We start from the raw sequence: 20,263 nt of genomic DNA on the forward strand, positions 1-20,263 counted from the left end.
CTTTCTTTTTCCATTCTGTGAGCCATGATAGTTTCCTGAATCCTGCTTTGGTTTCCATAATTTTTATATTTACAGGTACTGCTAATTCATGTATCCTAAAAATATCCCATTAGACCAAGGAGGGCAAAATATTTTCAAAATGTTACCAATTTTAAATATTAATATAAGGGAAAATTTGAATATCGGTCACAATTTGCTAATTGACTTTCTGTCTGTTTTAATATTATGCATTAAAATCTGCGAACAACATGACATTAATAAAAGCCATGTTTTGGAAATTCTCCACCAAACCAGGGGAATAATGATTCTGGGTTATGACTTTCTGGTCACCTGTATGCTTACCGGTTTCTGCAGCTGGTGATGCGCCTGGCGGTGGGGATCCCCTTTATAGCGGCCAGACAAGTCTCTGGAAAGGCATTGCAGAGCAGCCATACATAACAGCCCTTTTTATGAACTAATCATGGGACCCCAGTCAGTTCCTGCTGCATGCAAGCACCTGTTCTTCGCATTTTCAGGAGGTCTTAAGCATTTGGGAATTCACAGCTTATTAGACTATCCTGTGCCTGGACACTGGCTATGGAACCCAGGGGCCGAATACAGACTTCAGCGGGCACAGAATGACTTCTGAATAGGTGAGATCAGGCCCAGAATGGAGAATCACATGAAAGCACTATGGAAAGACTCTAGGCATCTTTGGGGAGTTGAGGACTCTGTACCAAAACTGAATTACTCTAAGATATGATTTAGAAAATGGATCCAGGTCTCTGTGGGACATGTTATTAACAAATTTTCAATGCCATATAGTACGATTAAAAAGAAAAAGATAAACCTAACTTCTATAAAAAAATCACTTGATGTCAGTCTATTCTTACTTCAAGCTGTGTCGAAGAAAGTCAGGATTGTGGAAATAGTCTGATATATATATATATATACACAAACACATATATAGGTGGATAAACCTATATCTCTGTCTTTTCAGTGTATATATCTATATATCTGTATATCTATAGATATATACACAGATATATACTTATAGGCATAGCTGTTGTCATTTGTGATGATGACAGTGACAATGAAATCCCATCTATGTTAACTGAACTTTCTATTTATATTGTCTAATAGACAATATAGACAAGTTGAGTATATACATTTTAAGCATTAAACTGTAACATGGAAGTTAGACTGTGAGCCCACTGTTGGGTAGGAACTGTCTCTATATGTTGCCAACTTGTACTTCCCAAGCGCTTAGTACAGTGCTCTGCACACACTAAGCGCTCAATAAATACGATTGATTGATTGAAGTTACAATTTTGGTAAAAGACATTTTCCTTCTTTAAGAAGTTTTCATTCTAAAAATGTACACAGGATTATGAGGTGCTTATCCTAATAAAATAAATCTTTTGAAATATCTCATGGACTAGTCCTGTGAGGAATAATTTTCTGCCCCCAAATATCTGCTTAGAAAGGAAATTCATTTTTTGAATTGTAGAAACCACCAGGCTCTTATTTTTCGGTGTTCAATTATGAATATGTAAGCATTTTATAAATCTTGTTTTTCCTGCTCTAGGCAACACAAAATAAAACTGCAAATGTCGGTTAAAGAAATTTCTGAAAACATGTAAATGCAGCAAAGAAAATTAAAATAAGGAAGAAAAATATGAGACTTAAAATGACAAATTAAATATTTGAATAGGAAATAATTTATGCAAAATATGTTACAAAATATGGGATGCTAAATAAATAACTGATACAAGGTACTCTAGTTTGACATTTTGTTTCACTTAAAATACTAAATGCAGATTCCTTCTTTAACATTCTCTCTCTTCACACCTGCCTCATGTATTTTTTCACAACCATATGAACTGCATTTTTAAAAATTCAGTCCCCTTGGAGATATTTTGAAATATGGTACAATAAGCATCCGGGAAACTATACTTGTGGCTTTATAGTGTTTTTTGAAAGAAAAGAAAAATTTGAGAAAGAGCTTTCCTTTGATTGTTAGAAAACCAAGTGTTTCTAGTTATTTCCCCTTAGTTGGCTGACATTTAAGTTTGAAATTGTTTTCATTTTCACAGACTATAAAATGACCTTACTCTTCATATGGTATTCTTAGAAACTTTGAAGTTTTTAAGTGTGGTGTATATATATACCCCATACATGGGTTTAAAAAAATATTGCACATAATCTGAGCAAAGAAATTAGTCATTCAAATGCTGATTAATAAAGTTTTTTATATGTAAAGTCAGGTTTTCTTAATTTCATTTGCTCTAAACCTGTAGTATCATCACTATGTTTCAGCTCAGTAGTGGGTCAAAATTTTTTCAGTTAACTTTGTAAAGAAACTAGAAGCACTGTACTGCTAAGGTTTTAACCGGACCTATTTTTAAAATGCCAATCTGGTTGAATGCCACTTTCATTGACAAAGTAAGTACTCCATCAGAGCTTATGTATCTGCTATAGTGCCAGGGATTTTCAATATGGAATAGTTGAGGTTCGTGCAGAAAGCAAGTGCATTAAAAATTTGGTGCTTCACCTGGGTGGTGTTCCTGAATTGTGGTAATACACTAAAAATTTGTATGAAAAATCAGACGCATCTGCACTGCCTGACTATTTTTAGAGCACCACATTGGGTTAATTAGAAGACAAAAAGCTACTGTACAATAATAACTACCCTCTCACCCTATCCAGTGAAACAATAGGTTTAAAAAGACTTTTCCGTTGTCACTGACATCTGCCCTATGTCTGTTATGAGAAAATCTGTTGCTGTGGTTACTGCCTTTGTTTCCAGTAATGGTTTGTCCACTGATTTTTTTCCCCATCCTCAATTCCCTATTACTCAAAAGAATAAAAGAATAAAATAATGAGTCATTCATTCAGAAGTGTGTTTTTAAAATATCCCTCTTTATCATTACATTTCACTGCTTAGAAACTAGGCTGTAATTCAAGGCAACAGTTAAATCTGAGAATTGTTAAAAAAAACTGAATTTTTTTCATTTATAAGAAAAACTTCTCATGTAATTGAAGAATCTCTTTGAAGTCTCAGCAATTAAATCTTTTTTTTGGTTAATGGATTATTTCTGGAACAAGTAGATAAAATTCTATGCAGTAAGCATGATAAAAATCGTGCATATTTCACACAGCACAGAATTTCAGAGTAAAGTTTTCTGGGCACAAAAGCAGTAAGAAAACAATCCCTACAAAACTGAGTGACTGAGTAACACAAGAAATAATTTTTGTTAATTTCAAATTTTAGAAACTGAAATCTGTAAAGCAAACCGTAATTAAATTATGGTACTGTACATACCAGTTCTTAATAATTGAAACTTTACAATATGAAAAATACATTAGGTCTGTACAGTTTTTACAGGTAGGTAGGATGAGCTTTGAAAAAAGATTCATTTTTTTTCCCCCAGGGTCATATTCTTTAAGTCAAAAAATACTGCACAACTTAATTACAAATTGTAGACTTGAAACAATTCACGTCTTCTTTATTTCATGTACCACTCTTGGTTCTTTTTCATTTTATTAGAACAGGACATTTTAGAATCCACACGAGACAAAGTCTTCCTCATTGGGTCCATCGGGTTACACAGAGTTTGGTGGCAACCCTCTCCTGTTATTTAGGTCAATGAAGCCATCTGCTGATTAAGCTCACTGATTCGGGCTGATGTTGTTATTGTGCTCAGATTCAGATCAGTCTCTAGGTGTGTTTCCATCGTCTCTTCCTGTGCATTTGATTCAAAGGGCTTATGCGAGAGAAGTTCATGATGCACCCCACAATAACTTATTGTGGGTTGGTCATATGCAAGAAAGGTTGACACGTTCATGGATAAAGGTATCTGGAGAAAAAAAGGGATATACAGAATAGTTAGTTATCAAAGGACAGACAACTTTGAGGTTCTGAATTTGGTGGTCATGAAATTGAAGGCTGTGTTAGTGCTAGTGTGAGTTAGACCTAATGTGGACACATGCTAATCAAGGTCTCCCAAGCAATTCTGACATTACGGCTGACACCATCCCCAGTGTGGGTTCTTGGCCCAAATGATATGTGACCGTAAACCCCTTGTGGGCAGGGATCACATCTGCCAACCCTTTGGTATATTCCCAATCGACTGCTACAGTGCTCTGCACATAGTAAATATCCAGTAAATACCATTGATTGGGAAAATTTGGTTCACCTGGGACAAAACTGTCTAAAGCTGTAAGGCAAATGGAAAATGATTAGCCCACTTAGTATGTGATCCAGAAAATACAGTTACAAAATAATTGGAAGATGAAGCAGCTTGGCCTAGTGGTAAGAGTGTGGGCCTGGTCGTCAGAAGACCTGGTTTCCAATCCTGACTCAGTAACCTGTCTTCTGTGAGACCTTGGGCAAGTCACGACTTCTCTGTGCCTCTGTTGCCTAATCTGTAAAATGGAAATTAAGTCTGTGAGCCCCATGTGGGACTTGGACTGTGTCCAACCTGCTTAGTTAGCATCTAGCCCCGCACTTACTATCTGCCAGGCACTGTAGTAAGTGCTTCACAAATACCATGAAAAAAGTGAGAGAATGTTTTCTTTGACATTGAAAACATACTTAAGTGGGGAGAGGTTAGGATTGAGGATATGATTTCTTCGGATTCTCTATCAGAATCTTGAATTTTCAGTGAATTTGTCGTTGATGTAGGACTTTAATTCTAATCAATATGTCTCAAACAGTAGTTCAGGAACTCTTAGGAGAATACCAGAGGCTGGGAAGGAATCTGGTGTGAAGTAAAATGCCTGAAGATAATTTTTCTGGAGGAAACATTAAGGGCTAGAGACTATTTGTAGTGTCAATGGAAGCAAAAGCTCTAGGAACGTTTTGAGGATTGGAGAGGTGACTGAGGGCAGGAGAAGGAGGAGAATTGATCTATTTACAAAGCAAATAGGGTCAGTACACTTACTTGACTCTTTGTGACAAAATTTATAACAATATAATCTTGTGAGTAAATTTGAGGATATTAAGTGTCATTCATAGATCCTTGAACCAAAACCCTTGGATTTCATCACTGCTTTTGTAATGTAATCGCCCCCAGATTTTGGTCAAAAAGTTTCTTGGCTAGAAATTGCAAACATTCCTAAAATAGGTGGTGGTTTGGTAAAAACAGCCCCTTCTTAATGACCACCAAACTCAAGACCCCAGTAACCCAATCCGAAATTATAATCCAGAGTTACACAGATGGAAAGATAAATTAGAACTCACTTTCCCATTATTTTCTATCCATGTACACTGCCCTCCTCCCCATACAAAGTAGTCTCCCTACCACCCCCAACACATATCTGTGGGCCAATTCTTTTTAGTTCTCTGAGCTTGTTTATAGCTTATTAGATGATTGTGGTCTTAAAATTTAGGACAACTGTAGATTTAAGTCTTCATCAGAGAGAAATAATAATGCAGTATTTCAAGGAAACAGTTGTGATAATTGCTGGGTAAAGGTGGATCTCTTTAATTTATATTATATGTGAAGAAGTAGACTATTATTTTTGGAATGGTAAATGCTATTAGACAGATCATGAAGAACATGCCTAATGATACATTATGAGCTTCACTCCCCCAAATGTGTAGTACATGTTCATTCAAAATGAATGGATGTTTTTGTAGTAACAGATTAATTGGTTGGAGACCTACACTTTATCATTACATGAAACGATTCGTACATTGTGGATAAATCTAGGTTTTAGAAGAAAGAACAGGTTTATCATTTAAATTAATTAGTTTTACATTTACCTCAGGAAAATCAGTCCCTGAAGGATATTAAGGGTTATAGGTACAGGATCCTAAACACTATTTTTGGTTTGTTTCAGAAATTATAATGATGTTTCATGAAAAACACTGAAAATTTTATTTTAGTAATAAAAATTGCCACCTGAAATTTCCTGCTGCTGAAATCCATCAAATTTTATAATTTTATAAGTACACATGTAAAATCATATGGCAGAGTTTATACTCAGAAGTTGGTGCTGTCCTGAACCAAAAAGAAACAAACTAAAATCCCCCCACAAATGGCTCTATTGTTTTGATTACCAAACTAGCCAACCAATGAAATAATTGTTGATCCAGTGTTTACATTCATATGTCCTAAGCATGTTATGTGGGGTTGGATATTTTTTATAAAGGAATTTTAGGAATGACACAAATTCTGAAATGATGTTTTCATTAGTACGATACACTTCAGGACATACAACTTATCAATGTAAGTGAACTTACCGTGATAAATTATTTAAATAACTTTGAAGGTCTTTAAAATTATTCTTATAAATCATGAACTAGTTTTTAATGGGTTTAAGACAAACCTTTCGATGAACTGTGAAGATATCAAGCTCCATTCTGTCATATTTTGACATGTGCAAAATCCAAGAACACCAGGTTTTGTGGAGTAAAGATGTTATAAACTAGAGCGTAGTGATGATATCTGGGATTTGCACCCCCTTTATTCCATGAAGTCCTGCAGTGATGAACTAATACATCATTCACAATACTAAAGAATTAATCATCAATGGTATTCATTGAGCACTTACTGAGTGCACAGCACTGTATTAAGTACTACAGTATAACACAGTTGGTAGACATATTCCCTGCCCACAAAAAAATAATCTCATATTTAGTGCAGTGAAAAATAAGGAGCTATTCCATTCAAATTGCACAGGTCAATTATCTCAATTTCTATTTTTCTGTGTTTCATTGGGATTCAGTATTTACTTGAGTGAAGAGGTCTTCCCTTTAAATAAAAACACCTGTTGTAAGGTACACCATACTTTTATTGTTCCTCCTAATTGAGTGGCTAGAAACTATTTAACACAAATCATAACTTTAAAAATAAGCTTTACTCATGACTATTCACATCTCATAAATCATGGAGAAACAAAAGTAGCAACTGGAAAGGGAAGTAAGACCTTAATTTTAAACCTCATGTTCACTGTAACATTGGGTAAAAGTCTGTAAAGAAGCAAGTTTTCAAAAAAATATGTAGATGCACTGCCTCCAAAATAACACGTGAGAAATGAGAAATCTGATTCTTTTAGAGGGACTTTGTTTTGGGATGCCCACAGGTCTCCTAGCAATATTAAATAATTTATTACCTGAAGCTATCCAACTCTCCCAAAGCCCCATGAAATGCAGGGGAGATTACAAGTATTCTGTGCAAATTATGCCTAGTTTTGGAAGGAAGTTGTTGTATGAGCAAGAAAATGGCAACCTAGACTGCCTGTGAAACCTTTCTCAGAGGAAGAGATGTCATGACCTCTCTGAAGCGCTTAGTGCCATTCACAGCAGATTGGCACATTTTGCACTATGAAACATTAATCAGGTGAAATCCTTTAAGATGATCCACCGAATGATCCTGATCACTTGTTTTTATGCTTTCAATTATGAAGTTGTCCAATCTTGCAACCAGAAGGAGACACGGGGAAGAGGGAGGCAGGACTTTCTTTCGGAGAGGAAGACCATAATGAGGGTCTTGTCTGGAGACGTGTGTGGATTATGGGGCAGAGAGTGGATCTGGGGGGAAATGATGCAAACTGAAGCAGCTCTATTCCAATTCCTCCGGAGGGATCCATACCCCTCCCCAGGCATTTTCCTCTGTATTCCCATCCCTGGGGTTGCTGCCCCTCCATGGGACAGAGAGGCCATTTTGGCACAGCTGGGGAGTAGACCATCCACTAGGAACTCATGAGCATGGAGGGTACCAGGCCAGCGTCAGATTGCATCATATGACTGGCAGATGTCAGTCATAGGGGACACGGTGCCATGTTGTGTTGTACGTAGTTCAACCCCTTTTACTAAGAATTGGTAGATTTGATAGGATGCACAGACACATTCACCATCCAAACACCTCTTATGCAATTCGTACCCACTTCACTGCCTCCGGTTCGGTGCTCTGTTCTAGGCATTTAGTAGATACTATGGCTTGATTGATTGGCCAGAGTGACAGTTGGGTGTCCGGTAGAATCCTCAGAAATGTTCAACTGCTGGTCTGACTTTGGATGCCCACAGAATTTATGTAGTAGTTGTGAGCTAGCCTGCCTAAACCCACAGGGGACTGTGCACAACAAAATGGGTCAGTTTGCCTTTCTATGTGGGAATAATTTATCACTAAGTGGCATAGGATCTGAAAAGGAGAGCCTAAGAATTAATCATCTTTCAGTCAATCAACCAACTGTATTTACTGAGTGCTTACTGTGTGCAGAGCACTGACCTAGTACAGTGCTCTGCACACAGTAAGCGCTCAATAAATACGATTGATGATGACCTAAGCTCTTGGGGGAGTACAGTATAACAGGGTTGGTAGACACATTCCCTGCCCACAAGGAGTTTACAGTCCTGAGGGAAAGACATATATTAAAATATATAAGTATTGTGAGACTGGTGGGGTGAATAAAGTGTACAGATCCTAGTGCAAAGGTGATGCAGAAGGGAGAAGTAGTAAGGGAAATGTGGGCTTAGTCTCTTGGAGGAGATGTGATTTTTAAGAAGGCCCTCAAGGAGAGGAGAATGATCTCTCTGATCTCCCATCCTTGTGTCTCTCCCCACTTCAATCCATACTTCATGCTGCTTCTTGGATTATCTTTGTCCAGAAACGCTCTGGGCATATCACTCCCCTCCTCAAAAATCTCCAGTGGCTACCAATCAATCTGCGCATCAGGCAGAAACTCCTCACCCTGGGCTTCAAGGCTGTACATCACCTCGCCCCCTCCTACCTCACCTCCCTTCTCTCCTTCTACAGCCCAGTCGGCACCCTCCGCTCCTCCACCGCTGATCTCCTCACCGTATCTCGCTCTCGCCTGTCCCGCCATCGACCCCCGGCCCATGTCATCCCCCGGGCCTGGAATGCCCTCCCTCTGCCCATCCGCCAAGCTAGCTCTCTTCCTCCCTTCAAGGCCCTGCTGAGAGCTCACCTCCTCCAGGAGGCCTTCCCAGACTGAGCCCCTTCCTTCCTCTCCCCCTCGTCCCCCTCTCCATCCCCCCATCTTACCTCCTTCCCTTCCCCACAGCACCTGTATATATGTATATATGTTTGTACATATTTTTTACTCTATTTATTTATTTTATTTGTACATATCTATTCTATTTATTTTATTTTGTTAGTATGTTTGGTTTTGTTCTCTGTCTCCCCCTTTTAGACTGTGAGCCCACTGTTGGGTAGGGACTGTCTCTATATGTTGCCAATTTGTACTTCCCAAGCGCTTAGTACAGTGCTCTGCACATAGTAAGCGCTCAATAAATACGATTGATGATGATGATGATGATGATGATCATCTGTCAGATATGAAGGAGAGCCAAAAGCAGGACGTAGACAAGAGCTCATTGGCAGAATAGATGAGATAAAGGTACAGTGAGTAGGTTGGCATTAGAGAAGAGGAGTGAAGTGAGCAAGCTAGGTTGTAGCAGGAAATCAGAGAGGTAAGATGGAAGGGTGTTTTAGTGACTATGTGCTTTCCTTTCCAGAGTTTTTACAAGAATGTTCAATGACCAGCTGTACAAATTTCTGAGAAAGCAAAGCAATTCTTGACACAGTTATTAGTTTTATAATTTATATTGCTAGGGATTGACATTTCCCTGAGTACTTCAAAAGTTCAGTTTTCAGAAATCAGACATTTCTAGATGAGTTATCCTCTCCCTAGATGTCCAGTGGGCCCCTGTGCCTTTTTATCTCATGAAACTTGTCGCTTGGAATATCGAGTGAAAAAACATGGGTGTGGGATTCAGGAGACCTGAGTTCAAATTCCAGCTCTGTAATTCTAGGCAAGTTGCTTTACCTCTCTGTGACCTTTCCTCTGTAAAATATCTGCCTCTCCCTACCTCTTAGATTGTGAGCCTTTTGGAACTTGGGCAATAACTGTTCCTGACCTGATGATTTTGCATCTATTCCACTTCATAAATATCATAATCAGCATTTGGGCAGTAATCTCCTCACCCTAGAGGCATGCAGAGAAGCAGCATGGCTTAGTGGAAAGAGCATGGGCTTGGGAATCAGAGGACATGGGTTCTAATCCCAGCTTCGCCACTTGTCTGCTGTGTGATGATTGTGCAAGAAAATTAGGCTGAGTGTTTAAGAACTTCTATTTGGGACAGCCACTTACATTTAAAAAAAATATTATAAAGATGGACTATATAAGATGTTTGTGAATAGACTTATTTTTGTACATTTCAAATTCATACTTACTGTTACTACCAAAAGCAACAGCTCTTGAAACAGACTTCATTTTTGAGAAGTTTAATGAAATGAGTATTTTAACACATATTGCATATGGGTTAAATAAAGCTCATATCCCAAGTTTGACTACTCCAATCAGTAAGTGAGAAATAACTGAAATATATCTTTTAGGAGAGTTCAAACATCTCTGATTAGAAATGACAAAACTGTCTCAAGGACAGGAAATGTCATTCCAAAACTAGTTTAATCAGAGATTATATAGCAGAAATTTTTTTTTATCCTCAAGAAATGCAAAACCTTGGAGCAATGAATCTTTAGATAGCAATATTTTCTTCAATGGAGCTTTTAAAAATTGTTTCACTTAATAGATTATTGTTGATTTAATTATCCATAGTTAGTTTGCTCTGTACTCGATTTGAAACACGGGAAAAATAAACTAGTTTCTCCTAGAGGCAAAAATTAATTGTCAGCTAATTCACTGCCTTGAATGTAAAATAATATTTCATATTTCTTGCAGAAAGTGATCTAGAGAATGATTGCAAAGTAATTATTTCCTTATGTACATTTATTTAATGTAAATTTTCCAAGTAATAATAATAAAAATGCTGGTATTTGTTAAGCGCTTACTATGTGCAAAGCACTGTTCTAAGTGCTGGAGTTGATGCAAGGTAATCAGGTTGTCCCACAAGAGGCTCACAGTCTTCATACCCATTTTACAGATGAGGGAACTGAGGCCCGGAGAAGTGAAGTGACTTGCCCAAAGTCACACAGCTGACAAGTGGCGGAGCAAGGATTTGAACCCATGGCCTCTGACTCCAAAGCCTGTGCTCTTTCCACTGAGCCACGCTGCTTCCCCAAAGTACATCTTTGTTGAATATAATTTCTTTTGTATACCTTTATATGTAGTCAGTTATCTAACACACCATTCATTTCGTTTAATGATTTACTCATTGATGTCTTAAAACAAGAAAAGTAGGTATGGTCTATACCATGGTATTTTTATAATTACTCTGCTCTAATTTAGCAATGCATACAAACCAAGTAGGTAGATTTGTGTATTTGTTTAAAACATCTTACTTGCTTTTGAATGCATCGTCCACATAGATTTTACTGACAGACTCAAGAATTCAAATCCTTCAGGGGGAAGTGGAAGTGGAATATGAAATAAACTTAAAACCTATCATTTTCCAAATCATTGCCAGAGGCTTCCTGATTTTTGAAGATTTGAATGTCTTCTGATCATGTGAAAGACCAGTTGGCTATATCACTGATGTACTTTTTTAGTATAAAGAATGGACTATAAGTGGTTCTTAATTTAAGACTAATATGACTCGTTATTCCAACTCCATTTTCAGACAATACAGAAGTCCAGGTTCAACAAGGAATGGAATTTTATACATTCCTTATTCAATGGAAACTCATTCTATCTTGGCACATGCAGTACGCCATTCTACACTAAACATTCTGAATAGTTTGTACTGTCCCTTAAGGGTTTCAGAATTCTTCTGCACTGTTTAGAAGAGCTTGGGCAAATGAATTGTGTCCTTAGGTCCTACATCGGCAATCTGGAGTGTGAAGATCTCAGGAAGCAGCAGACAGACCAGGTTCTGTAGGCAACTACCAAAGACGTGGAGGTCTTTTTGAACAAAACCGTCAACCGAAGGGGCAAAAAACCAAAAGTCACATTCATAAGCACTGTGAATGTCCCGTGACAAGTGATCTTTATAAAAAGGCACTTGGAAACGATAGTCACACCTGAGAGTTCACACACACACACACATATATACACACTCACTCACTAGTGGTGTCACCTAATACTATGTTGAATAGTGCAATATAGGCATAGTTACAGGAAAAAATATAGGATAAAAACATATTTTTGCACAACAGATGGAACCCTAAGGTGTCTTTCCACGTGTAAGGTGGGTTTGAAGAGTTCTACTTATTCCAGAGAAAGATGAAACTTATAATTAAAGTGTTTGGTTTATTAAGTCAATGAGTCTCAAAAATGCTTTAGCTATCATTTTGATCTTTGTGGGTACAACATGATGTGTCATACCCTCTTGTGTTTTCCTTTAAAACTCAGACATGATTATCTTCAGTGTTCATTAGAGCACTGCAAAATCCTTTGTGGTGCTGAGACTCTTCTTCATAGTTTATAGGATTAACTGGAAAAATCCATTGGATTTATTTAAGAAGGACTCCCTTTTCCTGCGATAGGAATAAAATAGATTATGTATCGGTAATTCACTTTAATGCCTGTCTCTTTCTAGACTCTAAGCTCCTTGTGTGCAGGGAAAGTGTTTTCCAACTCCATTGTAATAATAATAACTATGGTATTTTTTAAGTGTTTCCCACGTGCCAGGCACTATATTTAGAGCTGGGGTAGATATAAGATAATTGGGTTGGACACAGTTGAAGTCATGGGAGTGAATGAGTTCTCCAAGGGAGTGGGTGTAAATGGAGAATAGGCCTTGAGGGACTCCCACAGTTAGTGGGTTGGAGGCAGGGGCAGAGCCTGTGAAAGAGATTGAGACTGAGCAGAAGAGATAGGAGGAGAATCAGGAGAGTGAGTACGTACCAGTGACGCCAAGGTTAGATAGTGTCTCCCCTACAAACACACTTTGCTCCCCTAACATCCGTCTACTCACTGTACCTTGCTTTCATCTGTCTCACTGTTGACCACATAATATGAAACTGTCCGATGTGGCTTCCCTCACTGGAAAAAAGTGCTACATCTGAAAGTCCCAGAAGATCGATTTGTGTGCGGCTTCAGTATGGAAATATATACTATGGACAAGAAATAGTAGATTCTCACTAAATTTCAGAAGGTTTCTCTAAATCTGAGTTCTGAGTCTTGGATTAATATTCTGAACTCCAAGCTTGAATTTGAGGTATGGACTGCACCTTTCGAAAGAGTAAAATCCTGTAGAATTGATCTGTGAAGGACTATTACTACCTGGCTTCTTCAGTGAAGCAAATGCTAGAAAGTGCTTGCAGGCAACATCATCTGGACTGTCCACTTTTGATTCTCATTCCAAAATGAGTCACTCTAGTCTGGAAGAAAAAAAAATCTTCTAGATTTGAGTAATTTTTCTGAATATTCTTCAGCATTTTTGAATTGTTCTTATCTCCTGTTGCATTCTGCATCTGCTTTGCCAAATTCTCCCTATTCTTCTTTTCAGTGAGCATTTCTCCTACTTACCAGGAAATCCTGCTCTCAGCAATGTACTATTCCCTAGGCCGTTCAGGAATAGCTTCAGCTTTATTTTCATCTTTCCAGTGAAATGTAATGCTTTTGCTTTATTTAGGCAAAACAAAATGGCCCGAACTGTGTGCATTTACATGCAGATCTTTCCCCACAGCTAGATGCCTGCTAAATTGATCGAGTTTCCAGGTGAAGAGATGGGTCCCTAATTGAGCTTAAGTCTCAAAGGCCCGACTAATCTTGCCACTGTGTTTACAAATCTGTTTCTATCCACTATTTTGCTACAGGCTACAGTTCCTACTTAGTTTAGGAAGTCTAACTCTGCTTTTCGTCTCGGTTAGTGTAGTTCACTTGAAGGGCCCTGTAATAATGATAGATTAGAAGATTTCTATTTTGTGTCCTTTAGGACTGTGAGGTTGAAATCCACCTACCAATGTTGAGATGTTTTCAGCCTTCAACATTGTTAGAGCTCTGAACTGAATTTCACCCCTTTGTTCAACTGTGATACATAGTATTGGACAAACTATTGGAGGGGCCCACTGTGAATTACCATCTTTATCTGACACCTCTGGAGAATGGTGAACTCACTTCTGACATCTCATTTCCCTTTTTTTAATGGCATTTGTTAAGTGCTTACTATGTGCCAGGCACTATACTAAGCTTACACTGGGGTAGATACAAGTTAATCTGTTTGGACACAGCCCAATGTCCCACAGTGTCTTAGTTCCCATTTTACTGATGATGGAACTGAGGCACTGAGAAGTTGTGACTTGCACAAAGTCACGTAGCAGACAAGTGGGCTTCCAACAAGCTTCATTCTTCCCTCCAACCCCTGACCCCAGCTTGTGCAGATTCAATTCCTCCCTGGTGAAATCAAACCAGCTCACTTCATTTTCCTCCTGCTCATTGTAAGAAGTGTGTCCTCCTCCTGCTGGATCCAGGCTTCCTTGGGAGGTTCAGTTTCTCTCCTCACTGGAGCCTTGGTCCTTCCCCAAGTTACTACTGTTTGAAGATACCTGGTATACTGGCATTTTTCAAAGAATTGGCTCCCTTGTAATGACAGGCTTTTGGTCACCTTATAAACTTGTATTCCACCAAAACAAAACCGCCACCCTGGCTGGAGTAGGGGGATAAAATTGGTTGTTTTCAGTCCTCACTCTGCCTCTATCTTCACACTGCCTCCCCTGATTGGCTTTTGCTAAGTCAATCAATCAATCAATCAGGAGGCCTTCCCCAACTAAGCCCTCATTTCCCCTTCTCCCTTTCCTTTCTGTGTCATCTATGAACTTGGATCTGTACCCTTTAAGCACTTGACATTCACCCCATCTTCAAGACACACAGGACTTATGTACATATTCATAATTGAAAATCAGCCCAACATAATGAGTTCTTAGAAGAAAGTCAGCGACCGTGATGGCAAATTGTTTCATCTTGGGTGGATACTGACCTTCTGCAGAGTGTTCTCCCCCTCCACCCCCGACCCTCTCTCCCTTGGCTTTCTCCCTGGCTTGGATGAAATCCTGGATTCCAGAAATGGGAGTTCAGAGTGACTGAGAGTTGATCAGTCATAAGGAGCCCTCTCCTAGACTTATGGGGAAACACATTTGGTCCTTTCAGAAAACCAATGTGCTTTCTTATAGTAAATAAAGTGAACATTAAAAAGTAAATATACTTTATTAAAGTAAATATAATTAAGGTACCAGGGTGAGGAAAGAGCTGCCTATATATGAAATTTAAATAATAATGATGACATTTGGTAAGCACTTACTATCTGCTAAGCACTGTTCTAAGCGCAGAGGGATACAAGGTAATCAGCTTGTCCCACATGGGGCTCACAGTCTTAATCTCCATTTTACAGATGATGTAGCTGAGGCAAAGAGAAGTTAAGTGACTTTCCCAAAGTCACACTGCAGACAAGTGGCAGAGGCGGCATTAGAACCCACAACCTCTGACTCCCAAATCCGGGCTCTTGCAACTGAGCCACGCTGCTTCTCTAATGACACCTATCAACCTGCCAGATAGGCTCTATTCGTTGAAAGAGACCAGGCTTGCTCATTATACAAGCTCATATGCTCTCCCCCTCGTCCCCCTCTCCATCCCCCTCGTCTTGCCTCCTTCCCTTCTCCACAGCACCTGTATATATGTATATATGATTGTACATAGTTATTACTCTATTTATTTTACTTGTACATATCTATTCAATTTATTTTATTTTGTTAATATGTTTGGTTTTGTTCTCTGTCTCCCCCTTCTAGACTGTGAGCCCACTGTTGGGTAGGGACCATCTCTATATGTTGCCAACTTATACTTCCCAAGTGCTTAGTACAGTGCTCTGCACACAGTAAGCACTCAATAAATACGATTGATTGATTGATTATACATTGTCTGGACCTAATTTAGAAAGTCTAAAGTAAAGATTACTGTACAGTAGTTATCAACATTGGTAACACACTAGAATATGGATTTGGAAAGGAACAGTGTAGAGAAAAACAAACAAAAACAAAGTACACTGTGTTTAATCTTTCTCCTTGTGTGTGGAGAAATACCACCTTTCTATTTGTCAAGGAACTATCGTATCACTTTCAAGCTGAGTTGGTTTCCCAACTTGACACTCACTTCCCAGTTCTGCTGGTCTCTAGAAGCCTGCTTGATCGCCACATCTTCATCAGCAATTTTTGAATGCCCACTGGCTGCATAAGATTTTTTTTTTACATGCCCTGCATTCAAATCTGAATACGTCTACTTGGGCTCTTGTAGACAATGATTGCTGAATGAGAACCGACAAATGTCAGATGGGAAGAAACAGTCCTATGAGGCAGTGAGCAACATCATTATCCTGGAGAAGGAGAGATATCATCATTATATCTCTCTCCTCCACTATCGCTACTCCTGCCTTAATAGGTCAGTTCAGAAGGGTCCATGATTCAGATCAATTGGCTGATTTGGGTAAACATTTTGATTACTTTTACCCAGTGAGACTGTCACTTTTCTCCTCCCTACCTTTTGCTCCATTATTTCCTTTTTTACTCTGTTTCCTTCCTCCTATTCTCAATCAATAAATCAGTCATACTTATTGAGTGCTTACTGTGTGCATCTCGACTCTACTTCTCCAGTCTTCCTTCTTTAACTATTTAAATCTGATTAATATACATTGATTTAAAGTTTGAAAGCTTTCTAGTCAGCACCTAGAGCTTTCCCCGAGAAGCAGTGAAAGCTATAAATACACACGTAAAAGCTTTTAGAGCAGCTAGTTTTCAAATTCCGTGGGAGCATTATCGACTTTAGGTATTTACTTTGTAATTTTCTAAATTTGGCAAGCACCTTGACAAGAGATTGAGTAGGGTTGATGACGGATGGAGTGGAATAAAAATGCACCAGGTAGAATTAAGGTAAAGGAAAATGGGAGAGGAGATGAGAAGTGGTAGAGGCTCTGACTGAAGTGGAGGAAAAGGACGACAGAACTGGTTTTATTGTTTTGCTCTTGGCTCCTAAAATGGATAGTAAGCATGTATGTGATGATGGAATGCCTGCAGACCCCACTGCCTGTTGCAGTTGGTGACCGTTTCTTGGTTATAAGATGCTGTAGTTGTACCTTTGGCAGGGAGAGAGAGTAGGAGGATTTGTACCAAATTATGCTGCTCAATCCTTGCTGGTGCCACCCCTGGTCCTTGCTTACTCTCTGCCATCACCTCTGATCCCTTCTTGGTCTCTTTGTCTCAGTGATACATTTACTATTCAGTAAAGCAAAACTGGATGTTCGAAGAGTCTTGCAACATAGTAGATTTTAAAACTACTTTAAATAAGGTACCCATTCTATGTACAGTTCACCTTTGCTTCACCTGCTTCTAGGATGCTCAACTTTCCTACCAGCAGGGCTCACAGGTGATTTCTTGACAGAGTTAATGAATGCAGTTGGAACAACTGCAAGGTTCAGACTCATTCTTTCATGACTGGCTCTGAATTTTACTTTCATTTGTTGCTCCTCCCCTTTACACAAGGATGGGTTCAGTGGCCAGTACAAGGGTTCTGTCTCGGGCAGAATGAAGGCCTATTGACCTTTGGCAGTTGTCTGTCTAGCTAATAGAGCACTTTAACGGACATTGACAAGGCATGTAATCCAGCCAGGATGTTGCCTGTATGTGCAAGATAGATGCATCTGAAAAAAGTTTTACATTGGGGTATGCATGAAAATTACGTCAACTGACACCAGAAGTAATGTGCTCCCTAATTTTGCCAATGACATTTTGTGCTCCTCACTGCTATAATTGCAGATATGGGTTATTGATTAAGATTTTTCACCTTCCCCCACTGCCTTTCCTTCTGCTCAATACTTTGAGAAATCAGTTTGTGCCATGGAAGTTACTGGTGCCATAAATTTAGCACGTATGGCTTCAGTGCCCCATGACGAATGACAAACAGATGGGCTGTGAGGGAGCAAGCAGTTGTTCAAAATAGTAAATATCTCTGATAACTAATAAATGTAGAAAAAAAAATTTTTTAAGAAAAATGCACTGACAATCCTTCATTTCCTTTTTCTAAATTTTTTTTTGCCACTGTATTGCAAAAAAAATAGAATATAGGCCACTGTTTATCTAAGGTAAATATCCACATATACATGTATATTTGGTGTGAATTATGGGTCTGCATAGGTGGAAAGGTATGTATTTTCTGTAAATTGTGTACAAACAGGGTAGATCACAACCATTCCAAACACATTGCAGTCTTGTGGGTAAGAAGCTATACACATTCCTATTAGAGTACACACATTTATGTACTCTTTAGAATTTCGCTCAACACACCTTTTTTATATTTTTTGGAATACTGCTAAGAAAGCCAAAAGAAGAATGTGCTTGAAGTGCAAGAACTCTCAAATACCAAGGTAATACTTCAAGATCCCTGATCTTTACACAACCCTCTTATTCTTAGAAAATCTTTTAAAGACATTCAGGTACCCCTTTATACCTATTCAATAATCCACAATAATTACTTTCAGGAAACTGCCTTGAAACTTCATGAGATGTAAACTACTGCCATTTTCCCCACAATTTGGGATTCTGCCTGTTATTTATTTATTATTTTTAGGCCTGTTATGCCTCTTATTTTCTGCTTGTTGCTAAATTCTGCTTTTTCCTTATTGGAGAGTTCAGTCCATTAAATGAATTGCATCATGGATAGCAGTACTAATACCTTGTCCCCATAAAAGATGGTTCAATCCTCAGAATTATCTCTTTGTGAGAATAATTTAGACCCTTTCTCTACCTCCTCTTCCCTTAAACTAAAAGGTTAAGGAGATTGAAGCTATTGCTTAAAATTAGTGTTGTATATTATCTATCCATTTCAATTATTCAGACCGCTTATTTCCTTTTTGAAAATTTACATTATACTGAAACAAGTTCTGGGAGAGGGTACTGTGCAAACATATGGAAAAAGAGAATAATCCTGCTGAAATTGAATTCCTTGTTTATAGAAATTCTAATTCAGAGTGGTTTGTGCAAAGAGTGGAATTTTAAATTTCAGTAACTCAATAGGTTTATTTGAGTATCCATTAGTGCAGAACACTGTCCTAAGTGCTTGAGATAGTATAACAAACAGTAGATATGATCCCTGCCCTCAGGAGTTTACAATCTATTTGGGGAAATATCCTCAAATAACTTGTTGATAGGAAGAAGTAATTAAAATATGTCCAGAAGTATTATGGATTTGTGAGCCATCCTCACAGAAATTATTTTTGAAGCAACAGGAATGGATTGGAGAAGCAGCGTGGCTCAGTGGAAAGATCACGGGCTTGGGAATCAGAGGTCATGGGTTCTAATCCCGCTCCACCACTTGTCAGCTGTGTGACTTTGGGCAAGTCACTTAACTTCCCTGGGCTTCAATTACCTCATCTGTAAAAAGGGGATTAAGACTGTGAGCCCCACGTGGGACAACCTGATCACCTTGTATCCACCCCAGCGCTTAGAACAGTATTTCGCACATAGTAAGCGCTTAACAAATGCCATTATTATTAGTTCTCTAAGGACATGAGTGTAAGTGCAAGTTGGTGCAGTCAATCCATCAAATTTATTGATCATTTACTATGTGCAGAGCAATGTAATAATTGTGGTACTTGTTAAGCACTTACTATGCAGCAGGCACTGTACTAAGCACTGGGGTGGATACAAGATAACTGGGTTGGACACAGTCCCTGTCCACATAGGGCTCACAGTCTTAATCCCCATTTTACAGATGAGTTGCTGAGGCACAGAGAAGTGAAATGACTTTCCCAAGGCCATACATCAGACAGGGGGTAGAGCCTGGATTAAAACCCATGGACTTCTGACACCCAAACCAATGCTCTATCCACTACATCCTGCTGCTTCCACTAAGGGCTTGAGTAAGAAAATACAACAGAATTAGCAGGCATGTTCTTTGTCCACTAAAGGCTTACAGGAGTGCTCAAGTAGCAGGTAAAGGATATCAGCCAATCAATAAATGGTAGTTATCGAGTACTTATTGTGTGCAGAGCTTGGAAAAGTACAAATACAACAGAGTTGGTAGATGTGATCCCTGTCCAGAGGGAGCTTAGCATCTACAAGGGGAGACACACATTAAAATGCATTATGAATAGGGTAAATAGTAGGGTAGAAGAATATTTACCTAAGTACTGTAATCTGACCTCCCTGCTGTCTTTCCAACCCCTATCCATATTTCACTCTGCTGCCCAGATCATTAAAAAAAATTCAGCCCACAGTGCCCCATTCCTCAAGAAGCTCCATGTCCACCTCAAACAGAAACTCCTTTGCATTGGCTTAAAAGCACTCAATCAGCTCACCTCCACTACCTTACCATGCTGTTTTCCTATTACAACCGCGCATGCTTACTTCACTTCTCTAATGCCAAC

General features: G+C 38.8%; 2 protein-coding genes across 2 annotated transcripts in view; one reads left to right on the plus strand and one right to left on the minus strand.

Moving 5' to 3' along the window:
- CTNNA3 (catenin alpha 3) overlaps positions 1–20,263 on the plus strand; it is a 1,398,597-nt gene that overhangs the window by 382,109 nt on the left and 996,225 nt on the right. The window lies entirely within an intron of this gene.
- Positions 3,472–20,263, minus strand: part of LRRTM3 (leucine rich repeat transmembrane neuronal 3) — a 186,900-nt gene continuing 170,108 nt past the window's right edge. The window contains exon 3 of the mRNA XM_038743932.1: positions 3,472–3,839. Coding sequence (XP_038599860.1) covers positions 3,621–3,839 — 219 coding nt within the window. The 3' untranslated portion in view covers positions 3,472–3,620. The remainder of the gene's footprint in view (positions 3,840–20,263) is intronic.

This window comes from Tachyglossus aculeatus, chromosome 3 (assembly GCF_015852505.1).
Source record: "Tachyglossus aculeatus isolate mTacAcu1 chromosome 3, mTacAcu1.pri, whole genome shotgun sequence".
In the NCBI taxonomy this organism is placed as follows: domain Eukaryota; kingdom Metazoa; phylum Chordata; class Mammalia; order Monotremata; family Tachyglossidae; genus Tachyglossus; species Tachyglossus aculeatus.